Source organism: Diadema antillarum, unplaced genomic scaffold (genome assembly GCF_040938485.1).
Source record: "Diadema antillarum isolate AM-2024a unplaced genomic scaffold, OU_Dant_1.0 seq00000584_RagTag, whole genome shotgun sequence".
Classification (NCBI taxonomy): Eukaryota; Metazoa; Echinodermata; class Echinoidea; order Diadematoida; family Diadematidae; genus Diadema; species Diadema antillarum.
Genome location: NW_027271518.1, coordinates 235,378 through 263,164, shown reverse-complemented (window position 1 = coordinate 263,164; position 27,787 = coordinate 235,378). Strand labels below are relative to the sequence as shown.

At 38.8% G+C, this 27,787-nt stretch overlaps 2 protein-coding genes across 2 annotated transcripts in view; one reads left to right on the top strand and one right to left on the bottom strand.

The window, feature by feature from the left end:
• The window catches only part of LOC139735532 (E3 ubiquitin-protein ligase UBR2-like), a 63,771-nt gene extending 62,718 nt beyond the window's left edge, over positions 1–1,053 (bottom strand). Inside the window, exon 1 of the mRNA XM_071646288.1 lies at positions 738–1,053. Coding sequence (XP_071502389.1) covers positions 738–779 — 42 coding nt within the window. The 5' untranslated portion in view covers positions 780–1,053. The remainder of the gene's footprint in view (positions 1–737) is intronic.
• A 1,023-nt stretch (positions 1,054–2,076) lies between these two features.
• Positions 2,077–20,406, top strand: LOC139735534 (WD repeat-containing protein 74-like). Its single transcript, XM_071646290.1, has 10 exons — positions 2,077–2,149; positions 3,936–4,042; positions 6,332–6,526; positions 7,302–7,445; positions 7,915–8,016; positions 8,534–8,634; positions 9,464–9,519; positions 10,210–10,352; positions 19,229–19,285; positions 20,188–20,406. The coding sequence occupies exons 1-10, from the start codon at positions 2,077–2,079 to the stop codon at positions 20,404–20,406; spliced, it is 1,197 nt and encodes a 398-aa protein (XP_071502391.1).
• Positions 20,407–27,787: the final 7,381 nt, after the last annotated feature.

The following is a 27,787-nucleotide window of genomic DNA, read 5'->3' as shown; positions in this document are numbered from 1 at the left end:
TCGTAAACCTCTCTGGATTACTGATAATATACAAAAAAAAAAAAAAATATATATATATATATATATATATATTGCAGAAAATGTAAGATTGACAGTGGGAGACTAAATTTGAATATTAAAGGCACTGTTTACCATTTGCAGATGAAACAAAAACCCAGCTTTATTGCTTCAAAATAGTTCAACAATGTGAGTTAGGGATAGAAACCAGTGTAAAAAAGTTAATCAGTATAATCAATGTTAAGTATTGTTAAATATATACGAAATGTGAAAATTGTTACAATTGTGTCAAGACTAAACCGTCTATAGTTATGCAGCTTATGGTTTAGTGAGAAAATTAGTGATATCTCCTTATAAATATATTCAGGCTTTATTGCAAAATTTTTGTATGATAGGATGTTTTGTGATACAACTGACCTACACATTTGCATCAAATGTGATAACTCAAATATTACTGGAAACATTTTTAAATCACTGCTACCAATGGTAAACAGAAATTTTAACCCGTCAAAGACAAGCTGATTTTGCTCCAACACAAGTTTCCTATAGACACCAGCCCGAGTATACTCGAGACTAGATATCTGGTCTTCAGCAGGTTAATAATGAATTACAGGTCCCATGATTCATGAAACTAAGCACTCTCAAATCTCACCTCAAGATGCATGTTTGCTGTCATGCTGTGATATGTATTGCATGATTGTAGAAGCGTAGAACCTACACACTACAGCGTTTTAACTTACCTCAGCAACGAGTGATGCTTTGGTTCTTCTCGACTTTTCCATGTCTCTTTGAATTGAAATAGACGTTTAGGGCCGTTGTTCCAGTTGTTCACTGTATTTATAATGGACTATAAAACACAGTGACATACAGCCACCAAGTCACAAGACAGACAGAAGGCCAAGGTCGCAAGGGATCTAAAGATAAAAACTGTCTAGTCCGACGTTGGTCCTTTTCATTGATTATGTGATGTCTCGTTACGCCTCATGCCTGCAACCATCCATCTCATCCTCAAACATCATGTTCAGTAACGTTACAGTGTCAGTGATGGTGTTTTTGGCTCCGCCTGAATGTTTGTCAAAAAAAAAACACACACACATACAAAAGTTTCTGTAACAAGACTCTATGCTGCAGTCTTCTTAAGAAGAGTCTTTTCAAATGAAGAGACCGGCAGCTTCAGTTCTTGTGCTGAGCCTTGAATCTGAAAATTTAGTCAAATCAAACCAATAAACTAATGATGTTAGGGCTGTACAATTGTAGGGGTCTAGGATTTTTATTAAGTCATCCTGTATCGAATACCAGTCTAGGTCCCTACGCACTCCACAACGCTTTTGTCTCAAATTTTACTTCAATATTTGCTCCTACTAGGATTTTACCCTTCATATGGGCATGGCTTTGGCTTCAGTTGTGTCTCTAGACTACTGCACTGACTAGATTCTAGATCATCTTAGTATCAAAAGGTCACTATCGCCTCGACACTCGACAAACAACCACTACGAAAAAAAAAAAAATGTCGACGTCTACCGTCTCTGACTCTGAGTCTTGCAGGTCTAATCTGTTCCTGTTCCTTTTTGGCTGTAGGCCTACACTGACAGTCTAACGTGGTATGTGTGGCAGGGGTTCCAAACCAACGGCGGTGATCCAAAGTCTAAGACGAAGCCCTTTGCCTTGACCTTGTTGAGGAACTCGCTCACGCTATTCCACGGTCTCTTCATGTAGCTGGAAACTTAGTAGAACCCCTAGTAGTAGTAATTGCTGGACGTCTAGTACAATAATACATACTGATAGCGTGTTCCAGCGCTGGTATGTGTTGGAATTAAACTGGTTACGTATATGCGTGGCGACGGTGTGAGGTGATGAGGAGTCACATTCGCGACCATCCACTAAAAAATCGGGGATGGCTGGACTCTCGATCTCCGCCTGCCAGCTCCGCCGATAACAATGCACGCAAAGTCGTGCTATTCCATGCTCGCAGAGCAAGCTCGCTTCTCCAAGCAAGTGTACAAGTACAAGTAGATTGATTCAGAGCGAGCGGGTTGATTTGAATAGCACCCACTACGACGAAAGAAGAAAAACAACAAGATGGCAGCCCACATGGCCAATCATGAGCGACAATTCCAAATTTGGGTAGGGGCCCAAACTGGAATATTGAAAGGTTCGATTTCGGAAATTCATTCATGTATTGGTGCCGTTTGCCTTGATTTATACTCATGTTAATATGATTGACATTTAGCGATAAAGATAAAAAGTTAGTGCGCATGGACACTGTCACGAGTCGACCAGTATTAATTGGTCCCATACCTTCAGTTTTATGTTTGTAGAAATTAAACCTTGAACTGAAGCTCATCATGCTCATGTCTGAATCAAGTGCGCACTGTATTATCATTATCACCGTCAAATGGTTATGTGAATACCTCTGTAAAGACATCAATCTTATTTTAACGAGTGATTTGATGAGCTGTAGGCCCCTATTTTTGAACGTATTGAATCTCCATAATCGACAATATCAATTGATTAAAATATCCATCTCATCTGGAAATCAAAAGTTACTCTTGGTGACAGGGCATTTTTGTACGCTGCACCAAAATTATAGAATAATCTCCCTTCGTAAGACAAGCAGTTACAATGAATGAGTTTAAGGCCAGGTTAAAAAGTCATCTTTTGAAGTAATGTATTTTCTGTTTGAATTTCTTGTATGCATGTCATTTTGTAATGCGCAGTAGAGTATATTATTATGGCAAGTAGCTGCGCAATATAAATGTCCTTTATTATTAATATTATTATTAATTAGTAACAGTTGATAAATCCATCTCTTGGCACCATCTTTGCACCGAGACTCTTGACACCCATGCTCTCCACAAACACTAGAAATTATCATCCAAACAAGTTCAAATCTATACCTGCACGAACCCGGCTATGCCAGAACTCTTTTTTTTTTCCGAGGACTGTACTGGCATGGAATGCGCTCCCAATCAGCATCCTGGCTTCCTTATCAATAGATTAGAAGCCTTCAAGGGTGCACTCTCATCACTTGACCACTAAATGATGTGGCATTTTGACTTGCACCTTGTATTATAAGCACAGTCTGCCTACACTGCGTGGGACACTAACTAGAATTCTAGTCCTCTTGACATTACATTCAGAGTGATGGATCCTGTCGAGTACCGAAGTAGAAAAAGAAGAAGAAGAAGTTAAACATGTTAAATGCTATTGCAGAATTAACTATACACAGCCCAGTTGCTGTATAAAGTAGCGACAGGGCTGTACCAACGGAGCAACAAACACGAAGAGAGGTCAGCAATCGCCATGCGATCGAAGAATTTTGATACTTTAGATCATTTTTTGTTACCTCAAACTCATCTCAAGAACAAAATGATGAGACTTCATATCTATGCTATCAATATTGAAATGTACATTTTACAACTTACCGAAAATGATGATTTAATATGCAGCATGTGCAAACGGTACATCTGATAATCGGCAGTTCACTCGATCTGTCGACCGTGCATGCTGCTACCATAGAGCGCACACACGCAATAGATCGCTGCACTTCCAGCCACGCACGCCCATGCATAATTTGCTGAGTAGTCACTCGCCATTTTTGAATTCTGCAACGATGAACCCTGATGGTTGGGGATTCCTTCACTGTTCTGCTGCGCTAGAAAGTGCTATTTTTTGTTCAATGGACTTATCGTGAGGGCTCTCTATGGACTTACAAGATGTATGAACCTTCTGTAATACAAGCATGCACTTAACGTGAGTAACGTATAAATTCTAATAAGTTTTGTAGTCGTGTTGTGGTTCCCCACTTTGAAGGTGCATGCATCGTTGGTCAGACGCTGTATTCGCACAGCGTACTACAGCGTCTGGTCGGGCTATTGCAGAATGGAACTAAACTTATTTCTTTCTTTTTTCTTTATTTGATTCCTATCCATGTCCAGGAATCAACTTGAAGGAAAACATTGGAGCAAACTTTACAGATTTGACAAGCTTGGAAAAAGACAAGGAGATAGTTTCACTGGCCTGGTTGAATGATACAGAAGACAAGGTTAGTGTACTTGTCCCTTTTGAGTTTGAAGTACTTCATTCAGAATCATATGTTAAAGTAATCCATATATGCTGCTGATGGATATATGTGCTGTAGTTAGATTTGAGTGAAGTACAATAGTGAAGGAAATGAATTTTAACTGATTAAACCTAGAATTTAAGAGCTCGCCATATGTCCTTGTGAATACTAGGCAATTCTTTTTCAGAGCTTTAACAATCTGTTTTTCAAAAAAAACAAAATTTCATTCGTGATGAATACAAATATAATTGAATGCTATCCTTGATTTTACATGAAAATATGAAGGATTTTGAACGGTGAATAATTGTATTTGTGAACTGCCTTGATTTATCTCGATTCTTTCTTTGATTAGGAGTTTGTTTTTGTTCTATTTGATTAAGTAAGGATGAAAAGATAAAAAGTCATCTGTGAGGTTGTCTTTCAGCAAGCCTTTAGACATGCATAAATGGACAAAGGCAAATCAAGTACCGGTATGAATTATAGCAATATTATCACACCTCAATGAAACACATTGGGTAGAAATGATAATCTAATGGATATCAAAGCAAATGATAATTATGAGTGTAGCAAAATTGAGATTAAAAAAATATATACATCTGTAGATGCATTGAAACAATGAATTGATACAAAACAAAAACAAAAACAAAAAGGAACAATGAAAAGAAACATCATGACAGAGGGTGCATGTATGGGATAGTCATAATTCTAGAACAAAAAGAGACCTAAGTTGTTTTCAGGGGAGCCAAGAGCTTTGTTTCTTTTTTTATTTTCTCTGATAAGTTGTTTCATGATTGAACTGCTGTCCGAGATGTGCTGTGTTTTTTGTTTTGTGTTGTGTTGTTTTTTTGTTTCTTTGTTTCTTTGTTTTTCTTCTTCAAAAACAATATGAGGTTTTTATATTCAATTGTGTGTAATATTCAATCTTTTTTAGTCTTGGCATTCAAGCAATCAATTTGTAGGTATTGATATAAATTCTGTTTACTGTTGTGATAATCTACCAGTACTTTGAGGTAACTGCAAGGGCTCTCTGTTTTGGAGAATGTAAAGCTCCTTGAGGAGATAAGAGTCAGGTTTCATACATATTATTGTATGATCACTCCACTAATCAAAGTACATAGGTCAAATTTCTTTGTCTTAAAGGGTTAATGCCAAAGTTTGATCAAGAAGATATCTTGCCTCCCTATAACATGACAGTTATAGGGTTTCAGTAATTATAACATGTAACACTTAAATACAAATATGGCTAAACACTTTTGATTTACTATCATCAACATAAGGTTTCCACGTTAGTTCTGAGTCTATGATAACCCCAAGGAACTTACACTGTTAGACTTTTCTCGCAAGACAAACTGTCAATTTTCTTGGTAACATCTCCACTCATTTTACAATTTTTTAAAACCTTAAACATAAAATGGTGTTTTTAAACACCTGAGCTTGAGTTTGTTGTGTAATAACCAGTCACATATTGTGCTTAAAGTCATAGTTAACCACTTTCTCTAGCTCAGTGGGATTTATACTCATCATCAGCCATGTACAAGGAAACTTGGACACTTGATTATTTACTCTAGGTAGGTCATTCTTATATTATATGAAATAAACTAAAGAGGTCCCAAATGATGGCTTTCATTACATCACAATTCCATAAATATCAAAGATGATAGCTTTGTGAGCTTCATAGGTGACATTTTCCTCGATGGGTTTGTAGACATCCCCTACAGGTGTGGAGACTACCCCTTGAGACAAAAACCTGTTCCTCCAAATTCTTTATTCCGGTGTTGTTGGGTTGACTTTCCATTGTCCTCAGTAGTGGAGCCAATCTCAGTGACCTAAGCAAGTGCTTGGGTGATCAGCTGATGAGCTGACTGTCCTTCAGAGGGTGCCAGAATAATGTTGCAGAATACAGATACCTTCAAGTGATTTTAGCTGTTGGTGTGCTGCTTTGCTTCATTGGTTTTGGTGTTCACTTTTTCCAAACAAATCCTATTCCTATTCCTTGTTCCTGTGTTCAAACTGCAAATCCTGTCATGATCCAGCAATAAGATTAAGCAAATATCACAGTGAACAGTTGTCAAAAATCAGAGATTACAAGACAAGTTCTCATAAAGCTTGACTCACACAGGCTGACTTGTGTAGCCAAGGTTGTAAATAAAGAGAGTGGTGGTTACCTGTTCACAGACTTTGATACAATTTCAAATGAATTGCTTGTAAAGCCTGCCCTCGTAATAGTCACAATCCAATGATGTCATCATCAATGTTCTCTCCGTTCATTAGGTATTGTTAGGGTTACGAAATGGCACAGTTCGCCTGTTCAACACCAAGACAACAGAATATGAAGAGGATGTTGTACAGTGTGATGTGGACAAGGGACTGCTGAAGGGACTTGGGGTCCTTGAAGATAACCGACTGGTCTCTTGCCAGGAATCCGGACTAGTCCAGATTTGGGAGAGAGGAAGCGATGAAGCAACAGTAAGTCATTACTCAAGGTTTCTATTTGTTTTTTTCTAGTGTTGTTGTTGTTGTTGTTGTTGTTGTTGTTTATTGTTGTGGTGGTGGTTGTGGTGGTGCAAGTGCCTAATATGAAGGGTTCTCAGAGACCTGTAATGTAAAGAAGCTATTCTCAGCTTTTGCAGGGTTTCATAACATATGCAAGGCAGCCACAGGAGTTATATGCCATCAGATGCATGTCATCCACAAAATGTTCAAACAGCTCAATCGGTGTTATGAGTGGATTCTTATCAGCATCCAGCATCATGAAGAATTTTCTGTGGAACCTTCAGACTCAATATTACCGAAAATTCGCTCTACTAAAGCTCAATTCGAGATAAATATCAGTTGAGTGTTGTGTGCGCCACAGTTGTTGCATTTTTAGTGTCATCAATAAAGTGCATAGAAAATGCATTCTGCAAAACACAAAGTAATGTGCCAAAGGCTGCTTTGGAGAAGTGTCTTCCTGCACACATTGCCTACGGTACTCCGCATCACAAAATCAGTTAATATTACTAAATGGTTTGTAATGCAACACAAGAAAAGCTAGTTTGGTTGTCTGTGATGTGAGAACAAGGCAACTGCAGTGAGTTCTTTTTCACTATCTACTTCCCAAAATCTTAATCAGCTTGTATAATGTCAACCATGAAAATGGAATGAGATATGGCTATTGTAAGATGTGACTTTACGCATGATAAAGAAATCTGTAATGATACGAGCTGTAATGTTTTGGCACTGTTCATTTGGTTTACTGCAGGCAGGATTCAGCGCCGGATCCAACCTGTGCCGAATGCGGCAACACCCTACGCAGAGAAACCAGGTTGCCACTGGAGGGAAGGAGAATGATCTCAAAGTCTGGAATCTGGAGAGACCAACAGAACCTGTATTCCGTGCCAAAAATGTAAGTAGACCACATTTTGAGGCCTTAGTCATGAGCACATTTGTGTGTTCAATGCAAGGTTTTTATTTTTTTTAACATAATGCACAGCTGATATTGTGTATGATTTTGTGCTAAGTTTGCTATGTTGCTCAGCCAAGCAATTAGATTTATTTGATTACGCAAATGCATCAATTATGATCTGATTTTGTTTTGTCATTTGTGTTCATTCAAACAACATGAAATCATCAGTAGAAACAGCATCAGGATATCATGGGAACGACAAACCTCTTTTCACAAAACTCACATCACCACGCAAACCTTCAAATATCAGGCATATGGAGAAGATGAAGAAGAAGAAGAAGAAGAAGAAGAAGAAGAAGAAGAAGAAGAGAAGGCGGAAAAACAGAATACAAAGCCAACAGTCATTCCTAATGACAGTGAATTATCTTCATGTATGATTATTGTGCATGAAATTAATATACCTGTGCAGGTGAGAAACGATTTCCTGGATCTGAGGGTACCCGTGTGGGTGACCGACATGCAGTTCATGGAGGATTCGTCAAAGATAGTCACCTGTACTGGCCATCATCAGGTGCGATTGTGAAATGTTTGTGACTTGAAAACAAAATATGTGCTTGTGTCCATCAATTGTTCTTTGGACATCCGATCTCTGGATAACGCTCTCTTGGAGATTACCTAAGTGCTCATAAAAATGTAAATCTCCGTAACAACTACCGTGGGGTTAGTATCCAAGATCATCAAATGTTACCAGTATCTAGGCATCCTGCAATGTTATGTTACCAATAACAAATATTATCAGGCTATGTCTCTGTCAATTTTTCAAATCAAAGGAAGATGTACTAATCATACAATAAAGGAAAACCTGAATAATTATAGTCTTATTAAAAAAAAAATGCTAAGGCTTCAAGAGATGAATACCCTCTGTCATCATGGATAACATAGAACACCTTTGCTTAATCAGGATTAAAAGAAAAGAAAAGAAAGTAAGAGTAAGAATCTCTTTCTCACAGTTTATCAACAAACAGGTGTTATGCAGCTGTATGATTTCTTAGACTCTTGTTAATTTTTGCTTTTTGTTGCTTCATCAGGTCAGAGTGTACGACCCCAGCTCACCTCAGAGAAGGCCTGTGTTTGACATGTCCTTTGATGAGTACCCATTCATTTCTATGGCAATGGTTCCAGGTGACAAGTAAGTACTGGTAGACACTTGAACAGATATTTTATGTGATGTATTATTGCGTTTGTTTGTTTTTCCTGGCTTGTTTATTCCATGCTACCTCACGTGTCAAAAGTTGCATTTGGCAGTTGTGTTATGTAATAAGCAAGTATCTCACTATAAAAAGTTACATTCTAGAAAGAAAAAACAAATGAATGTAAGCATTGTGCTAAATGTTACCAAAGTTTGTACAATGGTCATCATAGTTTCAGTAACATTATGACATACCTGCCAGTCCAGGACCACTTTGGTTTTTTTGTGGGCAAATTTCCTTGTTGTGCATTCTTAATTTTTTGATGAACCGCAATGATACTGTAAACACTGAAATTTTTACAGTACTTTAATTTTTGTGTGTTTCATGCTACTTCTTGCTGGCGCAAAATTCTAATACCCGCCAAAATATCTCCACAATTATCTGCACATGTTGAATGGGTTGAAATTTGTGCAGTTTGAATTCAAGAACTCATGAAATGTTTTCGAACCGCTCAGCACGAAGAATTAATCACGAGAAAATATTGATGTTTACAGTATCATGAAGTGTGTGGATGTAGAGAAATATTCTGTGTAGTGCTGAAGGCAGCTGTACTATTGTAAATGGTGTTTGTCTAGCCATTCAGAGTGATGAGAGTTGCATTGTGCTGTATATTGCCGAAATACCTTGAAATTGATAACCATTGAACCTACACAGGTGCAAGACATAGCTAAGGTCATTACAAGTCTGTTTGTTAAAAAGGCCCTAAAAATATGAAAAAAAAAGCTTGGATCATACATGACTGCTGGATGTATGCTTTTTACCTTTCAGGTCAGTGATAGTTGGAAACACACAGGGCAAAATGGCTGAAATTGACTTGCGGAAAGGTAAATGTTCCCACAATATTCCTGATTTATCGTAGGGTTTGATTTGATTTGATTTGATTTATTCTTTGTATGGCATGCTTCACAAATACATCAATTTTCAGCAATTTCATTTACACTTTATATACAAATATGGCATTACACAGTGATATGACTATTTCTATCAATTTCAGCAATAACATTAATGCAATTGTACCTTTGGGTGATTTTTTTTTTTTTTTGTATCTAATTCGCTCATGCCTTCATAAAAATTTTTGATTGCCCAGCTAAAGAGAAAGATGATATAGACAGACTGGAAATGAAAAAGTGTTCCTTGTTCTCCAGCCATTCACAAAAAAAAAAAAAAGCACAAAAAATGTGTTATTCATAAACTTTCTTCTGCCATAGAAAAGATTAGTACAATGAAATATTGCTGTCTGGCAGGCATATTTTTTCTTTGTCCCAGGGCTTATGGGACAATAGGTATTTCATAGAGTAAACAGACTCTGCAGATTACTGGCTATTCCTTTCAAATTTCTCCAATACATTTCAGTATAGATAGCCTGCAGTAATTCCTATAGTTACACATTTCCTTCAGTCGTTCACCAGTTACATGCAGAAATGATCAAACAAGACGTCGCACATGATTTAAGACTCTGGTATTTCTGTCTCAGATACTGATGTGGTAGCATTGTTTTCCTGTGACTCAAATAGGGGTCGTTGGGAGGATATACAAGGGCTTTGGAGGAAGCATCCGAGATATTCAATGCCATCCCACTCTGCCGTTGGTGGCGTCCTGTGGTCTCGACCGGTTCCTGAGGGTGCACGACAGACAGGACGGCACACTCAAGAGCAAGGTAGGCACTGGTCTTCCATTTACGTTTTATCCATCTATGTCAGTACCTTCCCAAGTTTCACCATCATCCTATTAGGAATGTAGCCATCAATACCCTCTGAGCTTTAGATGGACAAGGGTGCTGCAGTCTTGTAGTTTCTTGATACTGCATGGATGTAGTCACATCAATAATGAAATATTGCCCAGTCCATGCTGGATTCATTTCAGTTGACTGGTCCCAAGCACGTAGTGATACTCTGTATTCATATTTAGTAGGTTTGTAGGACTGCAAGGTCACTCAGTGGGCATTATGTCAGCCGGGCAGTGAAAGGGCTTGGGTTTGGGGTCCAATGAGTCTAGCTGAGCAAAGTTGTGTATCATCATACCATCCACTCTACCAAGATGCAGAAACACTCTTTCCCAGTGATACATGGCACAAAAGGAAGTGCCCATGTCTTTGTGAGAGGGAGTCGAAACGTATACATGTGAAGGGGCCAACTGTGTGCTTTGCAAAGAGCAGAGTACAAACCTTGTGAAGAGGTCCACCCAACATGCTCTCAAACACTTGAAAATGGATGAGTGATACAAACCCTTGTGGATCACCCCATGTGAGCAGCAATAGTCAGTATCAACCTAGCACACAGTACAAAGACTGGATTATGATTCTATTTCTTGTATGATGGATAAAGTATTTTTATTTCAGGGGTGCATCTGGAGCTAGTAGGTATTTTAAACATGGTCTTCCTTCATGCTTTGCAAGTCCAGTATATTGTTTTCCTGTAACTATTTTTTAGCTCAAGTTTGTCACTCAAAGGGTTATTGCCATGATATGTTACAAAGCGCCCTCTTTGGCCAGGAATTGCCAGAAAGGACGTACATGATTGCCCGCTACAAAGTCACTGACACTTTAGAAACCTCAGTTCATCTTTAACAAGCAAGAAACAACATGAAGTTCAGAAATGTAACATAGACTATCATATCTCTATTTCACATTTTCTTTTTTCTATACATCTACTGGTGCATCTTGTTTTAAGTTTGAAGCCTGTAAAGAGCAAATGAAAGACAGTGAAGAGAAGACATTGCATAATCACTTTGCCAAATTTCAAATATATGTTAGACCAGTAGTACTAGATGCAGGGGACATTTGGTTCACCCTTTTTTGTGACCGCACAGAGGTTCATTCTTTGCTCATTTACTGGAATGACCGCAGTCAATAAATATCTTCTTTCACCCCCCCCCCTTCCGTGTCTTGCTCAGAGTAAGACATGTAGCAATATTAAAGGAACTATGCAATGAGTTATGCAGTGCTATGCATGTTGACCTGTATTAATTCATAATATCTTGATCATCACTTATAATGATTCACAATATTTATATAGCGCATTATCACATGAAATGTCTCTAAGCCCTAAATGTGGTTTAAATGTATGTGATATAATATGTTTTATGATTAAAGAAAAGCCTTCCAAACTAAGATTCTGTCAATGACATCATCTGTCAATCACTAGTAAGGTACTAATATGATTCACAAAAGACACTGGAATGTACCTTCCAATAGACTAAGTATATTGTGCATGTTTCCCCGCATGTCTTTTGTTACTGGTAGTTATATTTTTGTTGAGCCCACCGGAGGTGCGGGGAGACTAAGGGATCGCCTGCGGCGTCTGTCCGTCCGTCGTCTGTCCGTAACACTACAAAAACTTCAATAACTCTTTACTCTGGGCTTCAATATTGCAATTAAACTTCGAGGGAAGAGGGGTCATACAAAGTTTCACATTTTACCATATGTGAAGGTCACCTCAAGGTCAAAGCTCATAGGCAGGGGTCAATGAACTTTAGGGCCCAATGTTAAGTTTTTATGGCGTATTTCTATTATGGGTCATGACTTTTGATCCATAACTCCATTTGTGACCAAACTTGGATGGTAGATGTCCCTTGGGGAGTGGATGGTTATTATAAGGTCAGTGGTCACAAGCATGGGTCAACGAACTTTTAGAGCCCAATATTAAGTTTTTATGGCGCGTTTCTATTATGGGTCATAACTTTTGATCCATAGGTCCGTTTGTGACTTAACTTGGATGGTAGATGTTCCTTGGGGAGTGGATGATCACCACAAGGTCAAAGGTCACATGCAGGGGTCAACGAACTTTTAGAGCCCAATGTTAAATTTTTATGGCGCGTTTCTATTATGGGTCATAACTTTTGATCCATAACTCCATTTGTGACTAAACTTGGATGGTGGATGTCCCTTTGGGAGTGGATGGTCATCACAAGGTCAATGGTCACAAGCATGGGTCAACGAACTTTTAGAGCCAAATGTTAAGTTTTTATGGCGCATTTAAATGGGTCATAACTTTTGATCCATAGGTCCGTTTGTGACCAAACTTGGATGGTAGATGTCCCTTGGGGAGTGGATGGTCACCACAAGGTCAAAGGTCACAGGCAGGGGTCAACGAACTTTCAGAGCCCAATGTTAAGTATCTATGGCGCGTTTCTATTATGGGTCATAACTTTTGATCCATAGCTCCATTTGTGACTAAACTTGGATGGTAGATGTCCTTTGGGGAGTGGATGGTCACCACAAGGTCAATGGTCACAAGCATGGGTCAACGAACTTTTAGAGCCCATAAGTTTTTATGGCGCATTTCTATTATGGGTCATAACTTTTGATCCATAGGTCCGTTTGTGACCAAACTTGGATGGTAGATGTCCCTTGGGGAGTGGATGGTCACCACAAGGTCAAAGGTCACAGGCAGGGGTCAACAAACTTTAAGGGCCCAATGTTAAGTTTTTATGGCACGTTTCTTTTTTGCCATGAATTTTTACCCTTTTATATCTCTTTTTATCTGTTATATCTCTTTTTTTATGCCTCCGCCACGAAGTGGTGCCGGAGGCATTATGTTTTCGGGTTGTCCGTCCGTTCATGGGGTCAAAGGTCAGGGGTCAAAGGTCAAGGGCAATACTTCAAAATCTTACTATTTTCCTTATATTTATGCAATGCCAGCAGGATATTTTTTTTTTTTTTTTAACTTGATGTATGCATGTCTAACCCAATAGAGATTCTCTGGGATTTTTTTTTTTGCCAAGAAGGTCAAAGGTCAAAAGGTCAAAGATCAAGTGAAAGTGCTGAACTTACTTTTTTCTCCATATCTCGGAAGTGGCTCAAGTTATCTTGAAACTTAGTACATGCTGAATTTATGTATGTTCTGCCTGACAGTGCTTCTCTTATAAATCAAAGGCCAGATGAAAATGATAACAAATTACTGTTCAATACAGAAATTGCGCTTTTTCTCCATACCTTGAAAATTACTCAGTGCATAAACTTATGAAATGGTCAAAGTCAAGTTAAAGTTCTTAAATCCCCAAGTACATGCTCTCCTATTCATCCAATTAAACATAGGTCAAGGAAGGTAAACATTCAATACATTTGTGACAAACATGTCATTTTAATATTTTGCCAATTTTGTGAAAATGTAATCACACATTGTCCACATGTACTATAGACCTATTAGGAGAATCATGCATTATGGCGGAGGCATACCAGTCGCCATAGCGACATTTCTAGTTTTATATGCTATATCCCATTCGTGTACAATTTCTTGTACGCGAATGGGCGAGACACATTATGGCACTTACCTTGTTAATAGTAACGTTGGTGTGTCCAGTTTATCTGAAGAAGCAAAGTAGATATTATAAAATATGTAGCACATATTTATTCATTTGGCCACATAAAGTTTGTTGAGGGTATCTTGAATCAATCCAAGTCAGCGGTGACTTGGGCGGTGAGTTGGCTCAGTCGGTAGCGCGTCTGCCTCACGATCACGCGGCCCGGGTTCGAACCTGAGTCTGGACTGAGCAATGTTGTGTGTAAACATACCGTCCCCTCTAGCAAGAGGCAAAACACTCTGTCCCTCGGATAGGACATAAAATGGAGGTCCCGTGTATGAGAGAGTCACAGCTCATGCACGTAAAAGATCCCGCTTCATTCATTCATCGCAAAGAGCAGGGTGTCTAACCCGGTGAAGTGGTCCTACCCCACATCCAACTGGACCCCATGGAAGACCAGCTTAGTGTAGCTGAATATGGGCTATCCAGCCATCTTCACAGATGGAAAATGAACAACAACAACAACAACAACAACAACATTTGCATTCCATAGTCCCTTTCTGTTTTGTTTTGTTTTTGTTTTTTTTTTCTAGTCCTACCCCACATCCAACTGGACCCCATGGAAGACCAGCTTAGTGTAGCTGAATATGGGCTATCCAGCCATCTTCACAGATGGAAAATGAACAACAACAACAACATTTGCATTCCATAGTCCCTTTCTGTTTTGTTTTGTTTTTGTTTTTTTTTTCTAGTTTTAAGGGCTCCAAGGTTAAAGAGAAGCACTTTGTTTGTCATCCGAATTTTTGTAGTCTGCTCTTGTCAGGCATTTTATGAGTATGGTAGTGATTATGGTAATATTTCAATGGCATTGTGGCTGACAGTTACATTTTGTTTGGAATCACTCTGAATATCAGTGATGACTTGTGAAGTTTCTCTGTGTGTGCGTGTGTGTGTGTGTGTGTGTATGTTTGTGAAGTGAAAAATACAGTATCGGTAATATCTCAGTCTGAAATTACCTTTTGAAACCAGCTACAGGGAGAATATAAGGATGTGCTCATTAACTTTCTTATATACACATATAAAATACCACACACTTATTGGTGTTTTTCCCAGTTAATGACATATGTTTGTATGTTATGCAGTATTTAAATGGGAATGTGCAGTATGAACATCAATCTAGGCAATACAATATAGTGTATCAGATAAGACTTGGGATTCTTTAGCAGAAGATCATGACAATGAATCCTGCCCAGTATGTACATTCATCTTGGGCAAGATGCTTTTATAACATTTTCTGTTACTGACGAGATTAAACTTGGTGTTGTTGTTATTATTTTTGTTATCATCATAATTATTATTATTGTTATCATAACAATGATAATAATGATACAAATTATTATTATTATTATTGTTATTATTATTATTATTACTATATTATTATTGTTATTATTATTATTATCATATTATTATTATTATTATTATTATTATGATTATTATTATTATTATTATTATCATCATCATCATCATTATTACTCGAATATGTGACCTAGAACAATAGCTAGCCTATCCCTCCGGCAGGAATGTCAATGATTTGCTAAATACTACCGCATCGACCAATAATAGCATAGCCTCAGCTCCAAGAGGAACAATAGCGGACCTTCGAGTATAATAATTCCTTTGCTGGCACTATAAATACATGTTCACTGGCCAGATAGAGGGAAACATCGTAGAATCTTATTTCTTCAATTCTTCTTCTTCTCCTTCTTCTTCTTCTTCTTATGATTGTTATTATTATTATTACCTCCACCAAGGGAGGAGGTTATGTTTTCGTTACCGTTTGTTTGTTTGTCCATGTGCAAAATAACTCAAAAAAGTTGGGAATGGATTTAGATGGAACTTGCAGGAAAGGTTGAGAATGATACAAGGAACAGATGATTAAATTTCGGTAGTGATTTGGAAACTTTTATGGATTTTAAATGAAAGATTCTCGATATTTTGGCAGGTTAGGTCAATGAACTTGGGAGTTCAAGCTGCGCATTTTTTAGGTTTTCATGCGCGCACTAAAGTACATGCTCTAACTGCGAGGCGCGTCACGCAGCTGAGGGTTGATGATGTAATAAAAGGCTTCATCTGTATTGGGAATTCGAGCGATTTTTAGCATGCATACGTATGGTGGAAATCACTGTTCTCTATGGAAGGACAAGATCATTGGTGGAAATTAGCTGCTTGGTGGAGGTCTGCGCTCTCAGAGTGCTTCTGTAGTTCTTATTATTATCATTATTATTATTATTATTATTATTATTATTATTATTATTATTATCATTATCATTATTACTATTATCACCATCATCATCATTATTATCATCATCATCATCATCATCATCATCATCATCATCATCATCATCATCATCATCATTACTTCCTTTGAATACCATTCTCAGGTGTATCAAATGAGATGTGATCTTTTGGAGGGGGAACCAGATATTCTCAGTGGTAGAGCCATCTGTTCCTTTCAATCTAAGCATACACCCTCTGAAACCTCATCTGAATGTATTATTCTGTTGAGGATGTGAAACCAGCCCGAGCAGTATAAACAGACAAGAGACCACTTTTTTAAGTGGGCTTTCAAACCTCCTCGAGGAGGCTCTGAAACCTGCCTGTAGTATAAACGGGATACGATGCTCAGCAGAAGAGATCCTCAACCTCCATTTTTCTCCTTCATCACTAATCAGTAGTGAGATGCAGGGCAAGGATGAATGATAAGAAGTAGGAGGCCGAATTGTAGCCAAAAGTCTTCTTTGCCTACCAGTATGACTCACTATGAGGATTTCTGCTACTATGTAGGGCCTACAGCTTGACTGAAAAGGGTAGTTTTTCTGTCATAACAGTTTTACATACAAAAATATCCCCCATTCTTTCCTAGCTGAAAATTCTGTCAGAATTTTATTTGTGTCTAGTATCTCATGCAACACAAGTGTTTCAGTACGTGCGAATGTTTATACATGTATTTTTATGGACAATTTGTGATATGGCTCCCAAGGTATGTTTTGAAGGCATATTCAGTGTAGATGATGTTCTGAGATTTAATGGGGAACCATGCATGATGCGCACAGAGATATCTTCCCCCCCCCCCAATCACAGCCAGCGGTATTTGTCAGTGTCGGGTCATTTTTATGATGCGGAATAAATCAACACAGGAATGACACAGGATGTGATGTTACAGGGAGAGGGGGACTGGATGAGATTCATGGCTTATCTGGAGTCGTAGACCTTGTTTGCAGCCATGATTGATGTCCTGGCATCTGTCAAACAGATGTTACCAAGCACCCTTCCGTGAAACACCTTCCTCAGTAAATACATGAATCATAGCTTAAAAGCGTGGGGCTGTCAAAACAGCCCTTGATTTACCTCAGGCCGAGAAGAACTGCTGGACATAGCTGTGGCTCAATATAATTCCTGTCCATGGTCGCCTACATCCCATACAAGGATTATCCATGGCAATGGCAAAGCCTGGCACTGTGTTGCCAGAAGGCTTGCCTGACCATGCAACACCTTGTGTACACAAAGTGCACCTTTGTCATAAAAATGGAGGTTGAAGGATTCTTTAGGTCTAGTAAATAATCATTACAGGGCATGAAGGGCCTGAAGCATGGTGGTTTAGACTATGTTGTTAAAGGGGTGGATTGGCAGATCCTGCTTACGTGGAATCTTGATGTACTGAAGACTACAGTACAAACCATATACCGTACTGTAAAAGTGGATATTTTCGCATGAGTAATTTCTCACACTCGAGCAGGTAAGATGAGTTTTGTGTGTTATTAATTCCGCGGGATCAAGACATTGACTACTGGAACATGTGGCAAGCAAAAATATTTGTGTGTTTTTATTTTCACGCCAGTTTCTGGTTGCACAAAATGCGCAAAAACTTCAACATTGCGAAAATTTCCACTTCTATAGTACATAGATCTTATGCACTGCCACTGAATGTAATGAATGTTGAGCCCTTGAGGCATTTTTACTATAGTTTACACTTTCTTAACCTTGGCTTCTTCTGCTTATTTTATTTCAATGTTTATCTTTACTTTGATGTCTTGAAATATGACGAGTCCAGAAGCAGTTTGTTCTTGTTATTACCTCCGCCAAGGAAGGAGGTTATATTTTCGTTACCGTTGGTTTGTTCGTTAGTTCGTTAGTTAGTTAGTTAGTTTATCCGTGTGCAAAATAACTCAAAAAGTAGTTAACGGATTGGGATGAAACTTGCAGGAAAGGTTGAGAATGACACAAGTACCAAACGATTAACTTTTGGTAGTGATCCAAGAATTTAGGGGGAATTTATGAAGGATTTTTGACATTTTGGCAGGTAGGGTCAATGAACTTCGGAGTTCAGGCTGGCGCGTATTTGAGGTTTGCCTGCGCGCACTAAAGTGCGTGCTCTAGTTTCTGCGCTGCTGGGGTGAGGCACGCCGTGCAGCTGAGGGTTTATGACGTAACAAAGGCTTCTATATTGGGAAATCTGGCAACTTTCAGCACACAATGCAGTACGTATGGGTGGAAATCACTGATATCTCTACGGGAGAACAAGATCACAATCAGGTGTGAAAATGATTTGCATGCTTGGCGGAGGTCTGCGCTCTCAGAGTGCTTCTCTAGTTGTTCTTGTTGTTGAAATCAGCCAATTTTGTGTAAACATGATTCAAACAGGGCAAGCCACATGGACTTGTTCTAATGAGACATAAGTGGGAGGTCAACTCCCAAAAATGGCAGTGTCTTCATATGAACCCATGAAGCATTTGATCACATACAATCAAACATGACAGGATTGTAAATCACTGCAGAGTTGTTAATTTACCGGATACTGGGACAGCAGTGATTCATACATGGGGATGATATTTGGGCCGATCCTCCCATCATCAACGTGATAATTCAACCAATTAGGATCATTTGATCCAATTATCTTGAGCATGATTTAAGACATGGGCAGACACTAATTAGAATTTGAGATAGGTGATCTTAGTAGCACCGAATCCTGTTTTATTTCACCATGATTAATGCACTGCAAAATATTCTTTCGTCAGAAGTACCTTTTATACTTCATCTTATATACTTCATCACAACAGCTACTCTGTGTGGTGTATCACTCGTTTGTCCTTCCGCAGTCATTCCTTAGTACTGATTGAGGTTTCACAACAAAGAGCAGTTGATGTAAAACGGTGATGTAACAGTGATGTAACAATGGTGTAACTTTCGTGGATAACAGCATCCTTTTCTCAATATTCATTTTTCACTTCACAGATTTATCTCAAATCCAAGCTGAATTGCTTACTTTTTTCATCAAGAGACTTCACACAGGTGAGAGAAATATCCTGCGATAATTCATTTGATCGATTTTACTGTGACAAGAATGATGAGCAATTTTTCACGAAACAACAACAATGTAGGAGCATTTTTGTATGCAGCTTTTCTCAAAGTTGTGTATTGAAGTCAGGTAGCAGACATATATCAGTGAATGTAAAATTCCATTATATATTTGTGTGAGACCAAGAACCAGGGGGGTGTTTCATGAAGTTGCTCATAAAGTTACGAACAACTTACGAGCGACTGGTGATACGTTCTTGTGCTGAATTATGGAAATTCTGAAAAGTATAGCACATCAGAAGTGATCACCAGTTGCTCGTTAGTTGTTCGTAACTTTACAAACAGCTTTTGAAACAGGGCCCAGGGCCCTGTTGCATAAAAACATGCAATCAAACATAAGTTAGGTATCAGCCAGTCAGGATTGAGTATTCACAGACTTATGTTTGATTTTCTGGCTTGTGTATGATATGAGGAAGAAGGATTAGTGGGGATGATGTGGGGGGGGGGGGGGGAATGTGCTCCTTGGTGTGATGAATATTTGTCAAATCACCAAGACAATTACAGTTTCAAAGGAACAACAGTTGTATAGAAAACTTCCAACCACCATTTCAAACAACATTTAACTGCTTGCTAAGCCCTCTTAGCAGTGCAGATAGGATAACAAAGTATGTAAATTGATGTATGGTTGCATTAGTAAAGCATAATATGAGGCAGATTCACTTTTGATCAGTTTGAAAGTTGTTATTTTTGTTAATTTGCATGTGTATGGGTGTTGTGTTTGTTTGTTGTTGGATGTTGTTTTGTTTTTGTTAGTTGTTGTTGGTTTTTTTATAGCCCAGATGAAAGCTTCTAAATTTACCAGTATATTAACCTTATGAATGTTTATGCTCTGACAGGATGATGATCAGATAGGAAGAAAGAAAGAATCCAGAAGAAAAACTGCAGAGGATGAAGATGAAGAGAGCGAAAAGATCTGGCGGGACATGAAGACGATCAGCGATGCCACTCCAAAGGGGGAGAAGAAGAGGAGGAAGGGTGCAGGAACGGGCGGGGCAGACAGGGAGAGTCAAGTTGGGAGGAAAAAGAGGAAACCGGGCCGACCGCAAGACGTGTAGGATTGATGTCGCCTTTTGTCACCATTTTCTCAGGCTGTATTACGCACTGGAGATTCTTGACTTTATGGAAGACTTAACAGTGGTGGATTTATGGAAGGGTCAAACCATCTACCACCCCCCCCCCCCTTGGGCTGCCAAAGTGAAACTGTGATGTGCATAGGAAAACCCATCATGTGTGCAGACCCACATAGTATGTATGTGGGTGTGATTTTTGGTTTGTTTGTTTGTTTGCTTGCTTTTTATGACCCATTGTCATTGGGTCAACTCCCAGTGGCGGATCCAGGAGGGGGCGCACCAGGTGTGCCTCCCCCCCCCCCCCCCCTTTATTTTGTTTTTTTTTTTGTTAAAATAAAAGAAATAAAGTGAAAAAAAAATTAAAGTGGATGCATGCGCCCCCTTTATTTTTTATTTTGTGCCCTTCTTTCCGGAATTCCTGGATATGCCCCTGACTCCCCCTAGTGAAAAGCTAGATCTGCCCCAGCTTGATGCAGACAAACATTATTCCAGCTTCCCTGCTTTTGTAAACATGTCACGCAAAGACAAGTGAATGTGAATTTTGCTGTATTTCACATTGCTGTACTGAACATTGCGTATAGTGAGATATGGATCAGTAACCAAACAAGTGATCAGATGGTATGAATTGTTCTTTCATAAAGCAACAGGAGTATATGACATGAATATATACCAATTGCTTTCGAAGGGCAATCAACTTACAGGCATTGTACTCTTCAATAACAAATAGCAATAAGGTCTGGCCTACAATGGCTATAAATGAGGAAATCTACCCTGAAATGCAGTTATTTACTGGAGTTCACTCACAGTATATTCTTGTTTAACAACAAGACATAAACTTTCTAAACCACATTCATTATAACTTCACTTTTCTGGCGTAATGAAAGAGCACTTGACTTTACATCTTTCAGAAGACAGTGGGAGTGATACTGCCCTTGGCCCGTTGAGGATGAGTACCGAGTATACTCGGGCTGGTGTCTGTGGGAAATACGTGTTGTAGCAAAATCAGTCCGTCCTCAACGGGTTAGCATATGTCAGTAACATGTAGAGGGAATGTGTACTCTTTGTAAACATTGATATTTTGTAGAATTCTCTTTACATCTTCTTTATATTGTTTTCCATATGTGACATCACTAACTGAATTAGTCTTCTCATCCAGCGATGGCTGTAGCAAAACTTTACAAATTAAAAACTTTTCAATGGATAGTCCAATTTCCCTTGAATTTTGCTGTTGCGTTTTATTGATATTGCTGCATTCACTCAATCTGCATATATGTTTGGGTTTCATTCCCCCTCTAAGTGAATGGTACCCACATGGACGATTGGTGCATGAGTGAGAAAAAGAGGCAAGTGGAATTTTACAGTATTCTTTTTAATGCTTGAGGGCGCCTTTCACTTCCAATCAAATGAGCCTTTCCACAATACGAGGTAAAAGTTGTGTTCTCGAGACATGAATCAGATATTTCCAGATTTATGCCACTGGGGTTGTCCACACGAGCCAAAAGGGGCATATCCCACAATACTGAGTGAGTTTGTCATCTTCTAGGCCTAATTCTAAGTGTGTGGTGAGATAAAACATAATGTTCATTTCACAGAGAATTTGTTAATGACAAATGTCTTATTAGAATGCCCATTTGAGAATATAATTGCTGTATTGTCCAGTCACTGTGGAATATTATTACTAAGATACAATCATGTACATGTGATTTGACTCAGTACAGTACTCAATTTAGCCTTTTGCAAAGGCAGCTCGCAATGGACTCGCACACAGCAAGCAGTGGACTCACACACAGCTGGATCGGAGCTTGCTCAGCTCTGCTCGCAGGTCACTACACTCGCTGTGACTGTGCACGTCCACAAATTATTGGGAGCTGCCTATGCAAAAGGCTATACTCCATCCTGCTGTTGCTTTTGTGTGCACATAATGAGATTTACCAGAAAAAAAAAATCATGATGGAGATGAAAGATTTTGTTGCATTGAATACACTCTCACTGATATCATTGAAAGCTCATTAGTCTTATGTGGGACAGCTTGAAGTGATTGATCTTAATGTCGTAGATTATAGACATTTAATTCAGTCATCACCAGGTGGTCAACCAACTCAAACTATTTTCATCTATGATTTCATATTTTCATTTGCACATCCAGATGTAAGGGTATTGAGGTTTTTATGTTGGCTATGTCATCGACTGTCTACAAATACACATTATTCCTAGTTTTAATAAAGGATATTGTTCAAAATTTGTTCTTTTTTATTCCTGTTCTGTGGCGACAAGCAGTTTTTTTTTTTCTACTAGTTGACTGCTCATTGCTAAATTTTCATCACATAAGATTCTGCAATCGAGCAAAAACCAATACCAGCATGGCATTTCGGATCCCATACTAGCTACACTATTTTTACAATGTTGAAAAAAATAAAATAATGATTTTTTTTTTTTTGTCATTTCACACTTCCACAAATCATTTACATGTTTCAATCTACTAGAATGTGTGACTTGGGTACCTGATTTTCCAGAGAAGGTAAAAACCAGGGTGAAAATAGAAGATTACTTGCAGTGACACTTTTTAAAGGGTACTGCTGGACAAGGACTTTATTTTATTTATTTTAGTATATGACAGACACACTACCTATGAACGTAAGTCACAACTATTTTCATCTAAAAAATTTATACTGACTCCATATAAGGATAACATTTGGATAACATAACATTTTGTAACGATACCTCTCTTGATACAATCGATATAACGTAGAGGGATACATCGCTGTCCCCTGCATGCACTCATTCCAAACCACCGCTCATGCATACGTGATCATATAGCTGCCAATAGTCTATACCTAATGTACGTGCATGCATTGACGCTTTACCATTACATGTATTGATAAAGTGGACCAGATAATTCAGAAGCAATAAGCATTTGGTGTACACGTTACTAGTACAGTGTATACTAAACGCACAAACAAACGGAAGTCGCGGAATTCTTATACAGTGTACTCGATATATTTCTTAACCGCCCTTGAAAGTTTCTTGGTTTTCTCTTTGCAGATATCATAGCCATGCTATAGATATTTCATTGTCATATGTTTTTTGAAGCAGAAAAAGATAAACACTAAGACTTCTTTATACCAGTTGTCCCCTTTATTGAGATGAGAGCAAAGAAGATGGTTATGTCTATTGCATGTAAAAGTAAAAAACTGAATACATATTTAAATTCAACTACTAGAAGGTTAGCTCAGAATCATGCCCCAGTACGACGATGTATGTTTTTGGTGGGTTTTTTTCTCTCTCTTTTTTGTTTGTTTTTATTTACATAAACGATGCATTCATGGCTGGAATTGCCAGGATAATCTATCCATCTATCCATACGAAATACAGACTGAAGAAAAAAAAACCAAAACATGTGCAATCATTTTCGTTGCGTTTGAGTATGTGTTACAGGATGTGTGCATGTGCGTGTGCGTGCGTGCGTGTGTGTGTGTGCGTGCGTGTGTGTGTGTATGTGTGTATGATTGTGCATGTGTGTGTGTGTGTGTGTGCATGTGTTCATGCAAGATTAAAACAGCTGTAGATTATGTCATGTGCAGACCTATATGAACTTACGCCATGGTAACATAACTACGAATTTTGACAGGGACATCCCTGTTATTCTCCTGCTCGAGGAAGTAAAATGCTCTTTTAATACTTTTTTAGTTTGCTTCTATTACTTGAAAGTGTCTTTCTCTGAAATTTAAAGGGCGAATATTTGAGTAAAACGTGACACCTTTCTTTTGCCATGAGTCAGCTGTCACCATAGGGTAGGGGTTTTGTTTTGCATTATATAAAAAAAAGCAACAATCATTCATCCAAATCCATGAAATGTCCGTAAAAATTTTTGTGTCTTTTTTTTCCCTCTTGTAGTACCACAAAATCTATTTGTGTGTGTGAATTGCCGATTAACATCAAGTGGATATCCAAACACATGCCAGAGTGAAGAGTGTGGCACTAATTTACCTTGACAAAGCTGATAACACGGCGTCAAATGTAGGGCTGATATTTTTGTTTCCTTCTCTCTCTTTTTTACGACTTCTTAGTGGCTATAAATATTTTCCCCAGCGCGATTTTTCTGCGCTGCGCTTCGCTGGCATGGATACTCACTTCATATCTTCAGCTGATAGCTCTTCAACGTTTGCAAAAAGAAGGGGAAAAAACCAATTCATGTACATGTGCATGCAATTTAAAGCTCACAGTTGCATTGCAATATCACAATTCACGAAGCGGCAAGAAAAAAAGTAGTCGAGCATAACAAAAAGCACGCTTCAACAGTAGTAATATTGTGTGCGAGAAATGAGGCCACACTATACCGCAGCAATTGCGTGTCCTTGAATTGCGCCGGGAACGTTAATGTATGTCTAATTAGTTCTTCAGATAAATTCGAACCGTTTTTGTCTCTCAGTTTTTCCTCTCTTTTTTTTTTTCTTTAAATGTCTGGCTGCCATACGAGAAAGCTTGATGATCTTGTTTTGTCACTGAGAACTTTATCGATTATGAGGGTATTCCTCACGAGCTTCAAAAAGACAGACAGAGCTAGAACGAGAGAGAGAGAGAGAGAGAGAGAGAGGTTGGGGTAGAGGGAGAGTGCAATTCTTAGTTGAATGTGGTAAGAGGCTTGAGAAGCAAGAAGTCAATAACCTGACACACATTTACGAAAATATCGCATAATCAGTGACCAATTTTTGCGAATTTCGCCCACGATGTCTGTGTTGATGCAGAAAAGTACAAATGGGTTCCTGGTAATGCTGTACGGTAATGATTATGGCTAATGGGGCCCTCTGGAAGAGCATGTGTAACCTCAGAGCCTATACCCTACTCGACAATACTGTTGTGCTGTGATTCTGCTCTTAACGATGGTGATTATAGACAAAAATAATAAGATGATAATAGCAATAATGACAATATTGATAATGATATCCTCAGTCATCATCATAATTATGTTAATCATCATCATCATTAGTCATTGCTGATGTACCGTAAATCATCAGTATTATCAATCATATCCATTGTTATCACTACCATAGTGTTCTCACGACTCAAGCTGCTGAGGAGCTGTTGTGGTTCAATGGACATAGATAGGCCTACAGACTCTCGACTCCATTTTTTTTTTTTTCATTTGTCGTTCAATATTCCACGGTTCATACAATTTTACTTTCCATTTGAATTCACGAGAGAATTAAGTACAACACAAATAATAAATTTGAGATAGAAACAAGCAAATGATGCAAATATGAATATTGCGTAATTATGAAGAGTCTACTAAAAAGCAGAAGCTTGTAGGATGATGGTTCCAAAGAAATGAATTAAGAATTTCTTATAATGTATTATTGACGGAACATACGAGAACACAAAATGTCGATAATGTGTAGTGCACTATATAGCTTAGTAACAATTTGGTCAAACAAATTTAGTCATCCGAGCGAAACTTTATTGTATTCTCCTTACCCCTTTTCCATCTCCCCTTTGGTTTCCCCTCCCTCTATCCCTCTCCCCTTCCCTATCCTCACCTCCCTTCGTACCTAGTTCTCCCCCTCTCCCCTCCCAGCTCCTCGTCCCTCTCCTCCTCCTTTCCCTCTCTCCATCCTTCTTCTCTCCCCTTCTCTCTATCCCTTCTGCAGTCCCCTCACACCCCCTCTATCGTCTCCAATCCTCTATCTCTCATTTCCCTCCCCTTCCCCCATTCCCCTCCCCTCACCTATCCCTCTCCTCGCCTAAACTTATCCGAGCCCCTAAGCTGATCTGGGCTCATCTCTGTACGAATGTAGAAGATGGAAGTGAATTTTGTGCAAATAAGAGAAATAATGTGATATCTATCAATACAATTTAATCATCTTTATTCTTTCATCAATGTCATTATCATGCATGATTATTATTATATCGTACCATGAATTGAATATTTTATCATCATCATCGTCGTCGTCGTCTTCGTCGTCATCATCATCCTTGCAATCATCATTATTACTGTCACTCAGCATTTACATTCATTCAAGTCTTCCTGAATATGATTTATGAATGATTTATTTTGATGTTCTTTCAAAGAGGTCTTTCATCTTGTCAGGAATGCGACAAAACGTCGTTCCTAATGAGAGCGAATAGGAAAATTCTCAACATCTGAAAGACGGAATGGAAGAACACGTGCATTTGCAGTAGCTTGAGATGTTAGAAGTCGTTAACTTCGTGGTGGAACGTAAGAGAATTTAACTGGTTATTGAGCAATAATACAAATGCATGTAGCATCATAATAGCTCGTGATCCCTTTGTCAGAAAAGAGTGTAATTTAAGCAAAAGAAACCATTTGAAATCTTTGTTATATTGAATCCATGACATAACTTGATTATGTCTATTGATGAATTAAAATCATATGCATATCTCCTTTTTTTTTGGGGGGGCTGTATGACACTTGCTACTGATGAATATGGAATCAGAAACACAGCTACAGCTTTTCACGCGGTTGTTTTCATATTTAAAAAAAAATCATTTGGGGTACTGCGAATTTGATTATGGATATTATGTTTGTTGGTTGTGGAGACAGCGCTGCGTAATGGTTCATGGAATCTATGCCGCCTTGTCCGGTAGGTATTGCTACTGAGTCAACAGAAGCCAAGATCTGCGTTGCGTTGGATAGCCTGTGACGATGCCAGCTATGTAAACGTAATTACGCCGACTCGAACTACGTACGTCGAAAAAAAAGAAGAAGCTAAAAGCCATGCGGCGGCCAGCTACCATTTCGTGTTCTTTGGTCAAACAGTGAAGCCACGAAGACAAGTCGTCGGTAGCCGAATACGCCAGTTACGCGCTTTCATTAATGCATTTGGGTCGCTCTCATGGTATATCAAACTTGCAGCGACCCATACGTTCGACTAGATACAGTTAACCTGTCCTCCGATTAGCGTATGACGTTAATAATATATTGCTTACGAATTGCGTTGCTCGGATGAAGATAACAAGCCCTCAGTGAGTAGACCGTTGCAGTGCGCAGACGACGCACTTGCACTTCTCCAAGGAATTTTTCTCCCAGTCTCGGCGCGCGCCGTGCTCGTAGCCGGCCTCAGCTCAGAGCAGAAATGTGCCATTTACTTGATTGGGATACTCTGACAGTGTAGTGTTTCATCTTCTCTCTTTCCTCTACAAATTGTAGTGTGTGAACAGAGTAAGATTTAGAAAAGTTTGCTTTTATTTTCCTTTTTCCGTTCTCTCTTCTTTCCTGCGAGGGTAGGGATGTTGTTTGCCCCCTGTCTGTCATGGGGCCCCACCCTCTCCAGCCAGTCATGTGTGTCGCCGTTGCAAGTGACGTCGACTCCCGCACCAGAGCTGTTCGAAGTGTCGATGATGCTGGTTT

What these genes read in the sequence shown, in the direction of transcription:
- LOC139735534 (XM_071646290.1), top strand. Translation starts at nt 2,077, where the DNA reads ATGGCAGCCCACATGGCCAATCATGAGCGACAATTCCAAATTTGGGTA. An exon ending in GCAATGGTTCCAGGTGACAA is followed by an intron (nt 8,635 to 9,463) that starts GTAAGTACTGGT and finishes TTTACCTTTCAG; the next exon opens with GTCAGTGATAGTTGGAAACA. An exon ending in TGAAATTGACTTGCGGAAAG is followed by an intron (nt 9,520 to 10,209) that starts GTAAATGTTCCC and finishes TGACTCAAATAG; the next exon opens with GGGTCGTTGGGAGGATATAC.